This window comes from Mesocricetus auratus, unplaced genomic scaffold, assembly GCF_017639785.1.
Source record: "Mesocricetus auratus isolate SY011 unplaced genomic scaffold, BCM_Maur_2.0 Super-Scaffold_100018, whole genome shotgun sequence".
NCBI classification, from domain to species: domain Eukaryota; kingdom Metazoa; phylum Chordata; class Mammalia; order Rodentia; family Cricetidae; genus Mesocricetus; species Mesocricetus auratus.
Genome location: NW_024429199.1, coordinates 48,300,939 through 48,317,467, shown reverse-complemented (window position 1 = coordinate 48,317,467; position 16,529 = coordinate 48,300,939). Strand labels below are relative to the sequence as shown.

Below are 16,529 nucleotides of genomic sequence, written 5' to 3'. Positions count from 1 at the left end.
GTCCTTGGCACAGGGGTCAGCTCTAGCTGAAGGGCGGTAAATAAAAGCCATAGCTCATTTGTGCCCGTGGGTCCTCCTGTGCGCAAGGCTGTGTCACAGTGCTGTCATGTGGCATGTGAGCCACAGAGGCGCGCACACAGGCGTTTGCAGCCTGGTTCTGGGACAGGTTTTGGAAGTAGAAGACGACTTTGGTGTTACTTCCAGCAGCTGAAAGGGACACGGGGCATCGAGGAAATGAGCTGAAGCTATAATGTTCTTATTTTCCTCACAAGTGTCTTTGCCTTTGTCTCTGTTAGATATTTATCTTTTGTGTGCACAACAAGGTCTTACTGTAGCTCATGCTGACCTTGAATTAACCACCCTCCTGCCTCAGCCCGAGTACCTGGGATTACAGATGCTCGGCAATCACATCTGGCCCTTCTGTCATCTCCTCCTCCTCCTCCTCCTCCTCCTCCCCCCTCCTCCTCTTTTCTTCTTCTCTTCCTCCTCTTGTTCCTCCTTCCTCCTCCTCTTCCTCCTTCCTCTTCTTCTTCCTCTCTCCCTCTCCTCCTCCTCCTCCTCTTCCTCCTCCTCCTCCTTTTCACTCTCCTCTTCCTCTTCATCAATATTAAGAGACTGAAGCTAGGGCCTTGCCTAGGCAAGCACCCACCACTGAGCTACACCTCAGCCCTCTCTTCACTTCGGAAACAAGGTCTTGGTAAGTTGTCTTGCCTTGCCTCAGAGCCCTCCTGCTTCAGCCTCTCAGGAAGGTGGATGTGAGACCTGGGCCACACTGCCAGCCCTTCCCTCATTCACCTCTCCTCTCTGTCTTACTGCCCTCCAGACAATCCCAACACAGCTCGGTCTTGACTTCTCCCTCTATGAAACCAGCAGACCAGAACAAGCCCTGGCCATTCCTGGTTTCTGACGTGGATCTGCATCCCTCCCTCCCCAGAAGCCCTGAATTAGCAGGAACGAGCATCTTCTCACCCGCTCTACTGCTAAATGGGGGGGGGGGGCAGCTCCACAGTAACCGTGGCCTGTCTCTGCACACAACCACCGCGTTGGCTCCTGGTGACATTGTGAAGGGAATGGCGAAGCTTCCGCGCTGTCCCTGTGGGGTGTCCCACAGATGACAAAATAAAATGTTTCCCTGGAAACTTGGATTCGTGTGGCCTTCGTGAGCAAGTCTGTTTTAATTATTTTAATCCACAATGGCCAAGTTTGATTGAAACGTAAGTATATTTTAGCTGGATTTTGGCTGAGGTGAGGAAGAGCTAGGAACCTCTGGAATTGTTTCAAGTGCATGCACGTAAAAATGCCGGGTTTATTTTCACTCAGTACCATGACCTCCTCCGCCCGCTTCAAGTGCTTAGGAAGATACTTATCTTCTATAGGGAAATGGTCCCAGCTTGACCCCAATCATTGTCATTCAGGAGTGACTGCTTGGAGACAAAGATAATTATTGGGGACCAAACACTTTTTGCCCATAATAGCATTAGTCCTTTGAGTTGTGCAAACACCTCCTTCCAAGGGTGCATGGTCTATTGCCCCAAAGAAGCGATCTTTGGGGGTGGGGGTGGGGGTGGGGGAGGAACACATGTAACAATATCAAAGATAAATTCACCCAGGCTCTGTTAGCCGTCTGCAAACAGACTGAGCTCTGCTGAAACTCACTCAGCACTGAGCAGCCAGCACAGGAGAGCCAACAGAGCAAAGCTCACCAATGATTCAGCCTGACATGCTCGTTGGAGGTTCGCTTCTTGATGGCCACATAGCCGAGTATGGAGTTGGTATAAAAGGAGACAGCTTGATGGAGGGCTGGGGAGAGGGTCTGAATAACCCTGACCTAAAATCATTACATTTCATAATTGTAGTTTGAACCATCCTAAATGTAGTCGCATTCAAACTTCCACAAGGATTAAAAGGCAATTACCCAGGACTTGGTGCCTTTGAAAGTGCATTAGCCAGCAGACCAGGACTTTGATCTCAGGGGAAATGGTGGTCATGTCAGGTTGGAGTGCAGTAACAGAAACCTTTCATTTTTAATGGGATGTAATTGCAGATGCGTGTAAGTTGTAGACTGGATGTTGTCATGGTGACCGTGACAAGAACCGCCTTCATGGAATACTGTGGGGGGGTCGTCATAACAACCTTGGCTTATTCATCTCCAACTGCATGTTTAAAGAAATGATTCTGAGAGGCAGTTCTCCGTTTGTTGGTCATACTTTGAGGAAATGCTACCGTTGCCACATGGGCACCGCTCCAGCAACAGAAATCGGAGGCCTCACAGTCACATCCAAAGAATCAGCACCCGGGGCCTGTGACAGCATTGCTTCCTGTTCCCTTCCGACCAGCATGAGGTCAGTCTCAGCACAGCGTCTTCCTCTGCTACATGCATCACTGCACTTACTTACCTCAGACCCACTAAGACCAAGACAAGGACACCATGTGCTGTGTCCTCCCCACTACGAACAGGGATGGGCGAAACCTGTCACCTCTGTGCGTTGCTGCCCCCCCCGGTGTCAGGACAAGGACACAAGAGATTAGGGCAGGAGCATTTCCAGTTGGACTCCTCTCTCTCTGGGGAGCTGCTGAGGCGAGCTCTGTGTGGTGGTGGCCTGTCCGGGAACCTCCTGACGGAGGGACAGGAAGCATGTTTGATGTGCTAGGACCTGGCGCCTACTACCAGCAGCCCTCACAGAGACGCACAGCCTGTCTCCTCTGGACTGAGACCCCTGAGTGGAGCCCTTGAGATCCACGAGCTGCTGGCACGGAAGAGAAACGGAGGGTCAGAGACGTCACCCGCAAAGAGTTCTCTCTGCCACACTCTTCTTTCTCCGGCCCAACTCATTCCCGCACTCCCCTGTATTTAACCTCAAAAGCGTTTTTATAGCCACTGTCCTTGGGCACTTCAGCAGTTAGTCCGGTCCTCAGCATCCTCCAGGGGCTCCAAGTATGTGCATATGTGCCCCATCTGTGTGTCCATGCATGCATGCCCACTCCCGTGGGAGAGGGAGGAGGGCATGCACCGGTCTCCAGCCTAACCCTTGGTGTGGTTCCCACACACGGCGCAGGTACAGCTGTGTTGTTGTATGAGTGAGAGCAGGCTATGGAATATGGGCTCTACCTTCACGGAAGAGCTAGTCTAAAGTCACTGGGGGAGCCATCTGCAGAAGGCATGGAGGCGAGGTCCCACATACCCACTCCAGCCTCGGAGGATGCTCTGGGTCTCCGGGAAAATCCCAAGGAGCCCCACTCACAGGTGAGTCGGCAGCTCTGAGGAGGAGGAGGCGCAGAACTCTCCAGTCTGGCTCTCCTGGAAGAGCCTTCACCTCTGTCCACTCTGGCTGCAGACGGAGAAACAGTTACAACAGGAGCCTGGGCCAGCAGGAAGTGTGGGAGGGCGTGGCTGTCACAACGGATGTGTAGACTCAGATGCCTGGCCTCTTTCTGCAGCTGGACAGATGCTACCTCACAGTGCCTGCGGGCTGTATAGAGTGTGACATTGCGAATAACAGTGTTTGGAAGAGGGTCTGCGGGGATGACTCTGTCAGTGAGGTGCTTGCTGTGCCAGCACAGGGATCAATGCTCAGATGTGCCCCCTACATATAAACGGTCACAGCACATGCCTACAGGATCCCAGCACGGGGATCAATGCTCAGATGTGCCCCCTACATATAAACGGTCAAAGCGCATGCCTACAGGATCTCAGCACGGGGATCAATGCTCAGATGTGCCCCCTACATATAAACGGTCAAAGCGCATGCCTACAGGATCCCAGCATGGGGATCAATGCTCAGATGTGCCCCCTACATATAAATGGTCACAGCACATGCCTGGAGAATCCCAGCACAGGGATCAATGCTCAGATATGCCCCCAAGCATGTAAATGGTCACAGCTGCGCACCTGGAGAATCCCAGCATGGGGGAGGGGTGAAAGTGGACTGTCAGGTGGCTCCCCAGAGCTCACCAGCCAGTCAAAAAGGAAGGTAAAGAGCAATGGAGGAAGACAGCTCAGCAGCTACCGCTGGTTTCCACATGCATGTAACACACAAGTATGCAACACACATGTATGCAACACACATGCATGTAACACACGAGTATGCAATATACATGTGTGTAACACACATGCATGTAACACACAAGTATGCAACACATGCATGCAATACACATGTATGTAACACATATGCATGCAACACACGAGTATGCAATATACATGTGTGTAACACACATGCATGTAACACACAAGTATGCAACAATGCATGTAACACACAAGTATGCAACACATGCATGTAACACATGCATGTAACACATGTGTGCAACACATAACTGTGCAACACATGTATGCAATACATAACTGCAACACATGTATGTAACACGCATGCATGTAACACACAAGTATGCAATACACATACATGTATGTAACACACATGCATGTAGCACACATGCATGTAGCACACATGCGCATCCATAGGAGCACATACTTAACCCTTACCTACCCACATGCACACATAAACTAAACTATGTAGAAGGACTACAGCTTGGATCTTAAATGTCCTCCAGAGGCTCATGTGTTGAAGAGTTGGCACCTAGCCTGAAACATTATTGGAGCCTTTAAGAGGTATGGCCTAGAGGGGGGTCTATTGCTCAAAGGATGTGGGACACTGGTCTCTTGTCCTCTCTTGTTTTGCTACACCATGCCTTCATAAGGTCATGAGGAGCCCTCACCCAAGACCTAGACGCAGCAGATCTGCCCAGTGAGGAACAGGAAGCTCTGCAGGTGTGAGACAAGCAGCCTTTCCTCTGTGTAAGCTGCTGTTTCAGGCATGTTGGGGTGGTGGACTCATGGCTCAGGGGTATTAATGGGTTCGCACCACAGCTCTTCCCAGTGCTTGAATACCAAAGATAAAACTCGAGGAGCACGGGTCTTGATTTGCTGTGACTATTACTTCAAGCAGGGATCTTATATTCAGAGAATGTTGGGGATCCCCTCCTTCAGAGTTCCAGGAGCAAATCAGGGTGGTGGGGAGAGTCACACTTCTTGCCTCACAGTTTCTGTTCTGGGTTTAGCAGGGTTTTGTTAGGTGGCATCTGCTCAGCATTGAGCACGCAAGGCCAAGAGCAGTGTTAAACTCTCCTGAACAGTTACACAGAGAAAAGTTAAATGCTATTTATTTTCCCAAAATGGATTGCAGGAGTTCATCTTGGATTCTAGTGAAGATCTACACAACAGCACCATATTTGGAGTGAAGACACTGAGGCCCCGACTGTATGTTTCAAATTCCAAACCACACCCTGGCTCTGGGGACACTGACATCCATGACTACTGCCCTGTGTGGCAGTGACCAACCAATGAGCTAACGCTTCCAAGAGGCTTGGGAATGGAGGGCTGAGGAAATGGACCAGTGTGTAAAACATTGGTTGCAAAAGTGTGAGGACATGCATTCAAATCCCCCAGACCCACATAAAGTCAGACGTGGGAGCAGTCCCGGTGCTCCTGATAGGCAAGGTAGAGCAGGAGACTCCCGGAAAGCCTCCAGGCCAGCTATGAGCAATGAAGAAATCCTACTTCAAGCATGGTTACTCTCTGACCTCCACACATGTACCACAGCATGCAGACATGACGGGGGCCGGGGGGGGGGCAAAAATGTAATGAAATTTAACAAATCTAGCAAAGCAATTTGTAGATGAAAAACAGGATTTTTCTAAGGAGGTGTGTAGTAGGCTTAGAGCACCCATCTTAACCAGCTCCCTGTCCCCTCCCTGTGTGCCAAGGGCGTTGGGGAAAGCCATGCGCACAGTGTGTGTGCGCTGCACAGATGACTTAGCCGCCGCCTTGGTGAGTCTAAATCAGACTGTGATGACACCCACTCCGAGCGGGGCAGATGCCCCTGTCCTGACAATGTTCCAGGGAATCCTATACAGACTTGTAAAAATCATTTGTTTGTTTGTTTTACGTAGATGTTAAGTCTATACTGCAAGTACATGCCTGGTGCCTACAGAGACCGGAAGAGAGCATCAGATGCCCCTGGGACTGGAGTTACGGACAGTTGTGAGCCAACATGTGGGTGCTGGGAATCGAACCCTGGAGTCCTTGCCACCTTCAACATTGGCTCCTCCCAATCGCCAACTCCGTGCCACCCAAGTCCCATCCCCAGCGTGGAATGACAGTATGCATACCACCTGCGCCGTGTGGTTCCCTGGACTTTAAGTCTTCCCTAGGTGATGCATGACACATGTGCTGTGCACACAGCGGTTACACTGGTTAACAGATGCTTCCCAGGGTCTGTGTATAGTCCACACAGAAGATTTTTTGACCCGAAACTGGCAGGCCTGTGTGTGAGGAACACAGTTCCGTGGCCTGTGCACGGCACCGCCCAATCCCAACGCTTTCGCAAGCTGCTGGACGGCCCTTCCGCTTGGGATTTCTTACTGCTTAGAAAGAAATGGTGGGAAACGTTTGAGAAGGCGGGAGGGTGAAGGAGCCGGCCAGTGCGTCACCGCAGCCCTGCATGGCTGCTCCGATAGGTAAGTGACCGCTTGCACAGTGGCACAGAAAGAAAGGCCTCAGGCAGTTGCTCCCTGGCTGCTCCTTCCAGAGGTCCCTCACTGTTGCCTGTAGAGCCGGCAGGCAGGCACGAGGCATCAGCACATGGGGCTCAGACAGGGCCTGAAGTACTGCCAGGGTGGCTCCTTTAACCTTTAGAGAGTCCTAACCCCTCTGGCCTCTGTGTCCTGCCAGTAACGGCTGTGAGATGCCAGGCTGGCATTTAGAACTGAGAATGTAAAGGGCCTCCTACTCTCGGGCGTGAGGCTGGCCTGGCAGTCAGTTACAGGACTCGGAGCCCTGGAAGCTCTAGGAAGCTCTGAAGGAAGGGAAGTTCTAGGCGCACCCAGAGAGCCCAACTCCTTGCATCATGAGGCCGACCACTGCATCCCCACTGCTGACCTGGTCCAGGGCCACCAGGGCTGTCCTTGTGATGCGGAAATTCATTTCAAGGCACATTACTGGTCCCAGCGCACCCTTCCCTGGGTTGACTGAGGTGGGGCGGGGGACATCACATCTGTAATTCATGGTGGATATTTGTTCTCTTAACGGATCCAACACTTCTGGTGTCACTGAGCAGAGGCCACCTCCAAGTGGTGACGTGCCCTGAGCTGCCAGGATGACTCATCTGCTACCAAATCCAGACACAGCCAGAAAGATAAACAAGCACCGCATCATCATTCCAGGGTTGACATGTTATTTTCAATATTTAGGATAGCTCTGCCTTAGATAATTCAAAAATACATATAAAATCACTATACATGTGGTACAAACTTCTTTGGAAATTATAGGAAAATATGATTTTTTTTCTGTGATCTTAAAACTTGGTGGAGAACTTCAGGACTCTTTGGGAATTTTCTTTCTTTCTTTCCTTTGTGGGGGTCATTTTTCTCTAGACATTTCTTTCAAATTCTGTATGTTGTCTGTTGGGAGTTGGGAATTTTGAGTCACTCGTTTTCTTGGGGTTTATGCTTGGTTTGTCAATACCTAGCCCAAAAAGAAACTGAAAATCACTAATTCGTTTGGGGTTTCCCTGACTCTACATTGATGTGGCGTGTCCTTCCATATGCTGCGAGTATGTGTCGCTTTTAATGGTTGGTGAATAAAGCTATCTCAGCCAATGGGCAGGCAGAATATAGACAGGTGGGAAATCTGAACAAAGAGACAGAGAGAAGGAAGACAGAGTCCAGGAGACACCATGCAGCCAGCTGGGCGGGGAAGCACGATGCCAGGACGTCACTGGTGATATACAGATTAATAGAAATGGATAATTTATAAGAGAGAGCTAGCCAGTAAGAAGCCTACGCCATTGGTCAATCAATTGTAACTGATATAGAGCCTCAGAATGTCATTTCATAAGCGGCGGTGGGGTCCCAGTGGGAGGAGAGAACCCGGTCCAGTGGGACAGAGGAAACTCTCCTGCCTACCCTAGACACACCCCTGAGAAGTTGGGCCAAAGTGCTGGGCTCAGTCTTTTGAGACCATCTAATGATAAGTCACAGCCATGAGGCTACATTGGACAAAACACAAAAAGCCACATGGTTTCCCTGCCCTGGTAGATGGCAGCAATACTGCCTACATCCGTATCAGAGGCCTCCCTGAGTCCCCTACGCTCCCCGTGTGTCAGCGCCCACCTGGTGCCCCCCAAGTGCATACAGTCATGGTGGGAATGGACAAAGGGCTCCCTAGCTGGGGTTGCCCTGGCAAGGGGCTTTGCAGGAACAGTCAGTTCTGTGGCAGGAACTTTGGTCTCAAACCCACACTAAAACACAGACTCACACACACTGACTCCCTACACTTCAGCCATTTTTAAAAGTCGCCCTCGAACAACCAGCTTCATTAAAAAAAAGAGAAACACAGCTGCGATGCTGGATTTTGGATTCAAGGCCAGGAATGATAAAAGGGAAAGGGGGAAACAGCACGTCTCTAAAGACAGTGTCAGGCGGGTGGGTGCTGAGCAGAAAGACTGGAGACTCGTCAGAGGTGAGGCAGAGGAACGCAGGCTCTGAATTCTAATCTGGAAACGAATTTTGTCATTCAGAGGGGGCTGTCACCAGCCAGCAAGCCTCAAAGCCAGGAAGCGGTGGACGTCTGCCTGGTACTTCCAGGGCGTGCCCAGGTGCAAGGCTGTCAGTACACTGAGATCTCTGCCTTTGAAATGTCCCATCATTTCATCGGTGTATCAAAGCAGCTGGCACAAACCAGATTGTTACACAAATGGCTAAGGATCAAATCCAACACACTCACATGTCCAGATGCTAGGCAGGCAGCTGACCAGCCTGTCCCTCCTATGGGCGCCAATGCAGTTATTTTCATACTTTACCCAACGACGACCTTCGTTTCTCCAGATGCAGAGCTGCATCCTTGGCCTCTATTGCCCCATGACAGCAATCAGAGTGGCATGCTCCCATGAGTTCATTCCTGTCTGACAGCACTGCGCTCTCCCTACTCAGGGTCTGTAGACCCAGTAGATAAACCAGCAGTCCTCTCTGTAGAACAGAGCTGTGTGTTCACGGCAAAGCCATGATAGGAAGAAGGGGGGCAGCATGGCCCTCCACAGGCAGCAGGTCCCAGCCCTCTGTGCTCTGCCCAGAGAGAACACCCCTCCAAGGGATCTTTACCTCCATTGTTTCTTTTTACCATAGCCAAAGAAACAGACAGTAAAATCACAGTGGTGAGGAAATTGTATCAAGCCACTTGCAGGTCTTAGAAAATAGACAAACAATGTAACAACTATCATTACATCAGCCACCTTGACTGACGGTACTGGAGAAGTGTCTCAATACTTCTTGTCCAAGTTCTGGTACACAAATGTCACAGCGGCTCAGTCTTGGCAACGCGTGTAGCCCCAGGCACTGTAGACCTCACCTTGTACTACAGTCTTTTAAAATAAAGCAGCCTTATTTAAAAAATATCTATAGAGGAAGAGTTAGGAAGAAGGAAAGGACATAGGAGGACCAGCACAGTAAGGCCAGAATCAGACCTTTTAAGTGACCCTCGTAGGCCACCTTCTGTCCAGGCTGTTCTGAGTAAGGACTGACAGAGCGTCCCCACACACCCCAGAGCCTCAACATGCCAACAAGTCTCTCTTCCTCAAAACTCCATCCTGAGCGGGATCTGTTTTTAGTCTGAACACCAGGGTCTCCTGGCAGCTATAACCAGGACATTTCTGGAAACATGGCCAGGCCCATTTGAGGCTAATGGGAACAGAGACTTGCCAAGCTCCAGGCTCTCTGGTGCCTGGGATGTCATCTGGAAGCAGGGTCCTGACTGAAACAGCAGAGTTCCTGGACAGTCTCCAATTCTGGCCACTGTCCTATGGACAACACCTCATAAGGAACCATTAATGGGGAGCTGCAGAGATGTCTCAGGGGTTAAGAGAACTGCCTGTGGTTCCAGAGGTCCTGAGTTCAATTCCCAGCAACCACACGGTGGCTCACAACCATCTGTAATGAGATCTGGTGCCCTCTTCTGGTGTGTGTACACATAATAAATAAAGAAATCTTTAAAAACAACAACAAAAAACCGCCCACATGGAGGGATGCTTTCACATCCTGGACACATGGGGGAGGGCCTAGGCCCTGCTCTGGATGAAATGACAGACTCTGGAGATCCCCCATGGAGGGCCTCACCCTCCCTGGGGAATAGTGTGGGGACTGGGTGGGCGGCTGAGGGGCTGGTAGAGGGACAAGGGAGGAGGGGAGGGAGAGGGAGCTGGGATTGACATGTGAAGCAAGCTTGTTTCTAATTTAATTTTAAAAATTATATTTAAAAAAGAAGCCAATCCAAAAACAAAAGCCATTGCTTTCTGCAGAAATTACTCACCAGGGATGCTCCCCACCTCACCATGCTCCTAAGTCCGCTCTTACCCCTAATAAACACATCTAATTTGATTTCCTTGGTCTATCATCCCCTCCTATCTGCCCCCCACCCGACCTAGATAGAAACTTACTACACAGACCTGACAGCCTGATATTTGTTATGTAGACAATGACATCCTCAAGTACACAGGAATCTTTCTCTCTTCCCTGTGCCCTAGGGTTACAAGTGAGAAGCCCTGAACTCATTTCTACAGACAAGAACAACGGAGCCACTCAACATTGAAGCCTCCTCTCTTCACAGCATGACGAGGCTAAGAGCGGACTGTGAGAATAATCACAATAACCGAGCCGGTTCCACGAGGAACAGCTCCTCGCACCCCTGTGCAGACAGGCACAAGGCAAGTTTTGCTAAGCCCTACCAGCGGCAGCCTGGCTGCCTCCCCCTAAGGAGTGGAAGAGAGAGACTCCCAGGCCCTGATGCGCAAGTCCTCCGCCCACCTCCGCACTAAACACCGTCTCCGGGGTTCATTTGAGCCAGGATGCCCTTCAGAACTGCGCTCTGACATATCCGCCTTACCTCAGACAAATACAAGTGAGGCACCCACACATGGTACAGCCGGCACCAGGCATCTCAAACTAGGTGATGCCACCAACACGAGTCTTACGCCAGACAAGCAAGCCCAGCTCCGTGAGAGAATCATGTCATATGTGAGACTCTCTTACCAGACCCATTCCCAGAGTCAGGCTGTCAGGCAAAGCTCTTGGAGGCTGTGAGGAGCCAGCTGTATCTTGTGTCGGGCGACATGCAGTAGGTGGGTGTCAGGGACCCTCCTCTGTCCTCAGGGACCTCCTTCATCTTCACCCTCCTATCACTTTCTGTGCACAGAGAGCAAGCCTGATGCCTAGCGGATGGGCTACCTGGACTCTTGACTCTTGAGCACGGCAGTATTTTTAACCTTCCTTACTCTTTTCCTTTCCATGATGATATTATTGTTATTATCGTTGTTGTTGTTGTTATTATCATTATCATCATTATTTTTTCTTTTTGTTCTAAGAAAGCTGCCAATCACTCCAGAAAGATCGGGAGTGTTTTTGTTTAACATCTACTACATTAATATAAGTTAACATCACCCAGCCAAAATCTGCCATCTGGCTGGGTTCCAGCACCCTCCTCCCACACGGTAAGGACTACTTGTGTCATGGGAACCTAACATGGAGAGCCAACATAGAGACATCTTAGAAACCGTTTTATCTGCAATGCTATTGAAAACAAACAGCCAATTTAAAAAAATGAGAAGACCATCTCCATCTGAGGATGGCTGTCTTAGGACTCGCTCCCAAACACTGACTTTCCCAGCAACAGAGTCAAGAGCCGGCAGGCACCAGCAGTGCACAGATGTCTTAACCGGGTGTTGCCCACGCGGTAACGTTTTCCTGATGACCCATAGATTCTGAACAAAAGGCCCTACGCTAAGGTATATTAGCCTGGCGCTGCCCAGGTTTTGCACGCAAGGCAGACCCCTACTGTCCAAAGACTTTATTGCACAACTTACTGGGCTTGCATTTCCACAGGAATGTCAGAAGTTTTCCACCATTTTATACTTTTGGTCTTTCAGAGAGCACATCACGGTTTGCTTCATTAGAAGCCAGGCAGAGCGGAACAGCCAAAGACATCGAGGGAGCCTTCACGCTGGTCACTTACCTCCGTGGACGATGACGAGGCTGGCTGTGTCTCAGCTGACGGGGTCGTGTCACCTCTGCCCTGGGGAAGCAGAGCGGAGAAGGAATAAGTAAGTCTGTCTGTCCACAGCACACGCCCGCTGCAGACCTCACTACCCATGGGTGCCCACCAAGACTGCCCGCCTCTTGCTTCTGAACATAAGCCTCCACATGGCCTCAGGTGCCTGGGGCAGCTTCTTCTGCTGGCAAGGAGCTCTTAGAGGAGACTCAAAGAGGGGAACTTGCAGCTTTTGTGCAACTTTAAAATTCTGCCAGAGGAAGTGATGGTGTTCCTATCCCGAGCCTCAAAACTCAACTGACAAAAGTCACTGCCTTAAGCTGTAGCTCGGCTGTCCTGCAGCAGCTGGAACCCACAAACCCAACTATAACATGTAGAACACATAAAATCCCAGCCGCACTTAACCACTGATGCCTAAACCCAAGCTCTGCTCCGCCAGGAGCCTGACCTTCCAAACCCATTTTGGCTGCAATGATTTAGAACAAATTTGCAGATTCACTTAACCATTTGCCCTTAGGGACTTGAGGACAGAGGCCATGTCTGTTCCCATCTCTGCGCATCTGGGGAACACACTTTTCAGGCCTCTGGGATGGCTCAGAGTGTAAAGACACTAGCTACCAAGCCTGATACCTGAATTCAATCCCAGGGACCCACATGGGAGATGTAGAGAACTGACTTACTCGTTCCTTGAGCTGTCCTCTGATCTCTACATATGTACCATAGCAAATGCATGTACTCTCTCTCTCTCTCTCTCTCTCTCTCTCTCTCTCTCTCTCTCTCTCTCTCTCTCTCACTCTCACTCTCTCTCTCTCTCTCTCCTCTCAACTTTTCTTAAGTTTCTTCTGTCTTAGTGGCTTATGTAACTCTGAGTCCTTGTTGTAATTTTTGGCATTGGCTTGGTCAATCAAGCCTCATTGTGGTGGATATTCTGGGTGCCAAACTGGGGTTTTGAATGTTCACGTTAGTTTCAATACTCCGAAGTAATGCCCCACTCTCCAATTTCTAATTGCTTTTTTCTTAAGAACTTTTGTTTGTTTAAAGTATAGCTATATCATTTCCCCTTTTCTCCACCCCGTACCTCTTCACATGCACCATGGCACACAAATGTGAGTAACACACACAATAACTAAACATCATTTTGAAACAGAGAATGCTTATCTTCTGTTTGATCCAGGCTTTCCCCTGGCATGCTGTCCTCTATTCTCACCCTCTTTCCCTTGGCTCACATTCGCTAATGAATAAGAGATGAGGAGAAGCCAAAAGTCAGGTCCATGCCTTTGCCTCTCAATAGTGACTGTGGTCCAGCTTTTGTGGAGAGCCAGAATCAGCATCTGCGCGAATGAGGTCAGGGGGCTTCTCGGTGCCGGTGCAGCGCTGACGGCCCTGGGTTGCCGTTAAGTTACCGTAATGCAAACTTTTTGGGGTGTGGGGTGAGCCCTGCACCTATTGGTCCTGACTCTTAGCTCAGCACATGTTTCCATAGGACCAACAGGAGGCTGGGAATCTCATGCTGGGAACCTCGGAATCGCCTGGGAACTGTAAGACCTCCCAGCCCAGGTAATAAGACCCTCTGGGGGGCAGATCAGCCTCAGATGCCTTCGTGGGAGTGCGTGTGAGAGTCACTGCCTGGCATGTCCCCAGCTAGGCGGTGATAGTTGAACAGTATGGACGCAGTCTCTAAAGCTCACTCCCTTGCTAGGCCTGCAGCTTTTACACCAGTTCCCCGGTACTGGCAAGCACAGGGGACTACCTCAGGGCCGATCCAGCAGCTTCCCTCTGTGTGTGGCAAATGATGTCTTTCTTTCTTTCTTTCTTTCTTTCTTTCTTTCTTTCTTTCTTTCTTTCTTTCTTTCTTTCTTTGTGTTTTTACGAGACAGGGTTTCTCTGTATTGTTTTGGAGGCTGTCGGTCCAGCCCAAAATGGTGTCTTTCTTTCTGTGGGGCGTGAATTCCACCTGACACAGATACACACGGCTTTCTCTATCACCGTCCCTTCCTCCCAGGAACCATGCAGCCCAGGCCTGGTCACATCTCTGCCACCTTTGCTGAGGACCCAAGTGTGGGCATGAGAGACGGTGAGAAACCCAGACCCCACTGACACTTCGGGATGCTTGCTTCACATCCAATAGAAGCCATTATGGGGACACATGGGGGAGGGCCTAGGCCCTGCCCTGGATGAAATGACAGACTCTGGAGATCCACCCCCACCCAAGGAGGGTCTCACCCTCCCTGGGGAAAGATGTGGGGATTGGGCTGGGGGCAGGAGGCTGGGGGAGGGCCTGGGAGGGAGAAAGGCGAGGAGCTGGGATTGACATTTGAAGCACGCATGTTTCTAGTTTAAATAAAAAAGAAAGAAACCATTGTGGTTCAGTTACAGACTGTGACAAATCGCTGCCAAGCTTGACTTAGCTCCTGTTGACTTTAACGCACAGGGAAACCTAGCGATCATACGATACACACTGACCGGCGGACGCCTCGTCACAGGGGGCATTGCCACGACACTGTCTTCACACCTCAACATTATCCGTGACCAGCCTGCCAAGCAACAGCCTCACCCCGGCTGTGACCCATACCCACTTTCTCATTTAGAACCTGGGATCCCCTGCCTCCCACAACGCCCGCAACCGCACCACCCTTTCCAACGCTTCTCCTAACGGGCCCTCTGCCATTCTCTCCACTGGCCAATGAGCCCACACGCTCCTATTTCCAGAGCCAGGCCCGGAAGTGAGTGGAGAAGGCAGGTCCCACCTCCCCTGTGGAGTCCGTGTGGCGGGGCAGGTGGGAAGGAGACAGGAAGGGGAGTGGGAACAGTCTCAGAGATGCCTTGCGACAGGCATGGGCAGCACATGTGCGGCTCTCTCAGGTGGCCTGGGGTTTCTTGTCTGGAGACCACGCTATCTGCTATCCTCCAGATTCTTCCAGATTGACTCCTTAAGCGAAGCCGGAGGCGAAGAGGCCCCCTGCTCACTCGATGACGGAGTGACCTTGTGTACGCCTCTGCACAGCCACACTGGAGAGCAGCAGGCAGACCCAATGCGTGTGCTATTTTCTAAAAAAGCTATAAATTAGTTTCTCTGTGTTTTTTTATTAGTGTGTTTGGAGCGTGCCTGCGTGCATGCGTGTGTGTGTGTGTGTGTGTGTGTGTGTGTGTGTGTGTGTGTGTGTGTGCTTGCCACCGAACCTGATGACTTGTTCAACCTTGGCCCACACGAAGGAAGGAGAGGACCGACTCCCACAAGAGGTCAGTCCTCTTTCCTCGGCACCCATGTGGCGACGTGCGTAGGTCGTCTTCTAAGGGAAGTCAGCACGCAGGAGTCTAGATCCCTTTGGGTGGCAACTTGCCCAGGCCCAGCAAGCTACCGCATGCTGTGATCTCCCATCAGGGCATGGTGCCATGCTGATGACGATGTTCCTGGAGGAGCTTTGGTCCTCGTTACCAAGGTCATGCTGCAAACCTGCAAGGGCCCTTGAGTCCTCCTCGTCGGTCAACCATGGCTCATTTCCAAGCACCAAACCCTGGGAAAGCCACGCCACCGCTCAGCCTCAATGTCCCCGTGTGTACAGCCAAGGCAAAGAGAGCTCACCACGCACAAGGGTGTAAGGAGAGACACGTGGCTCCCAGTGGCAGATTGCCAAAAGACGCCGGAGCTGCTAATGACACGGGGGACATGGGGACCTCCTTCACGTTGTAATGCCACGGGGACTGCATGAGCCCCTGGCCCTTCTCCGAGAACAGTGGTAACATATTTCTACCCACCTAGCCCAAGGCCATGTAGCAACCAGTCCTTAAAGATGTGTTCCAGAGAGGAGCTACAGACCACTGGGGGGGGGGGATTCAAACAAGCTAAAGGACCAGAGTATAGCTAAGCCCGGCACCACCTAAATTCTATTTCCTAGAAAGAGTTAGGTCTCTTTTTTTAAAAGTCATTTAGGGGCTGAGGAAAGGGCTCAGTGTAAAAAATAAATAAATCACTTACTATGCAAGGCTGAGGAACTGAGTTCAAATTCCCACAAGCACACACAAACTGGACATGCAGCATGAGTGTCTGTAACACCAGCAGTTCTACGGAGAGACGGAGGTAGAAACAGGAACTCTAGAAGTTCCTGGTCCATCTAGCAGAGTACTTCCACATACGGGAAAACAACGGAGGAGCCTAGTCTCAAACAAAGTAGGTGAATCCCAACACTGGAGATTGTCCCCCTGCTTGTACGTCCATACCATGGTACACACGGCCTGCATTCACATACACAACATACACAGACATAGTAAACATATCACATCCAGATCATAGACGCACATCACACATGTGCACAAGTGTGTGTACCCTTGGAGGTTCTCAGTCCCTCTGAGTCCTTCAGCTTTCAAGTGACTTACGGGTGGATATTCATCCTGTACCACTAGATGGCAGCAGAGGATGCATTACAGAGGATGCACTGCGAAG

The 16,529-nt window shown here is 50.7% G+C and overlaps 1 protein-coding gene across 1 annotated transcript in view; it reads right to left on the bottom strand.

The window, feature by feature from the left end:
• Rps6ka2 (ribosomal protein S6 kinase A2) overlaps positions 1-16,529 on the bottom strand; it is a 245,656-nt gene that overhangs the window by 190,060 nt on the left and 39,067 nt on the right. Inside the window, exon 3 of the mRNA XM_013122761.3 lies at positions 12,053-12,112. Coding sequence (XP_012978215.1) covers positions 12,053-12,112 — 60 coding nt within the window. The remainder of the gene's footprint in view (positions 1-12,052; positions 12,113-16,529) is intronic.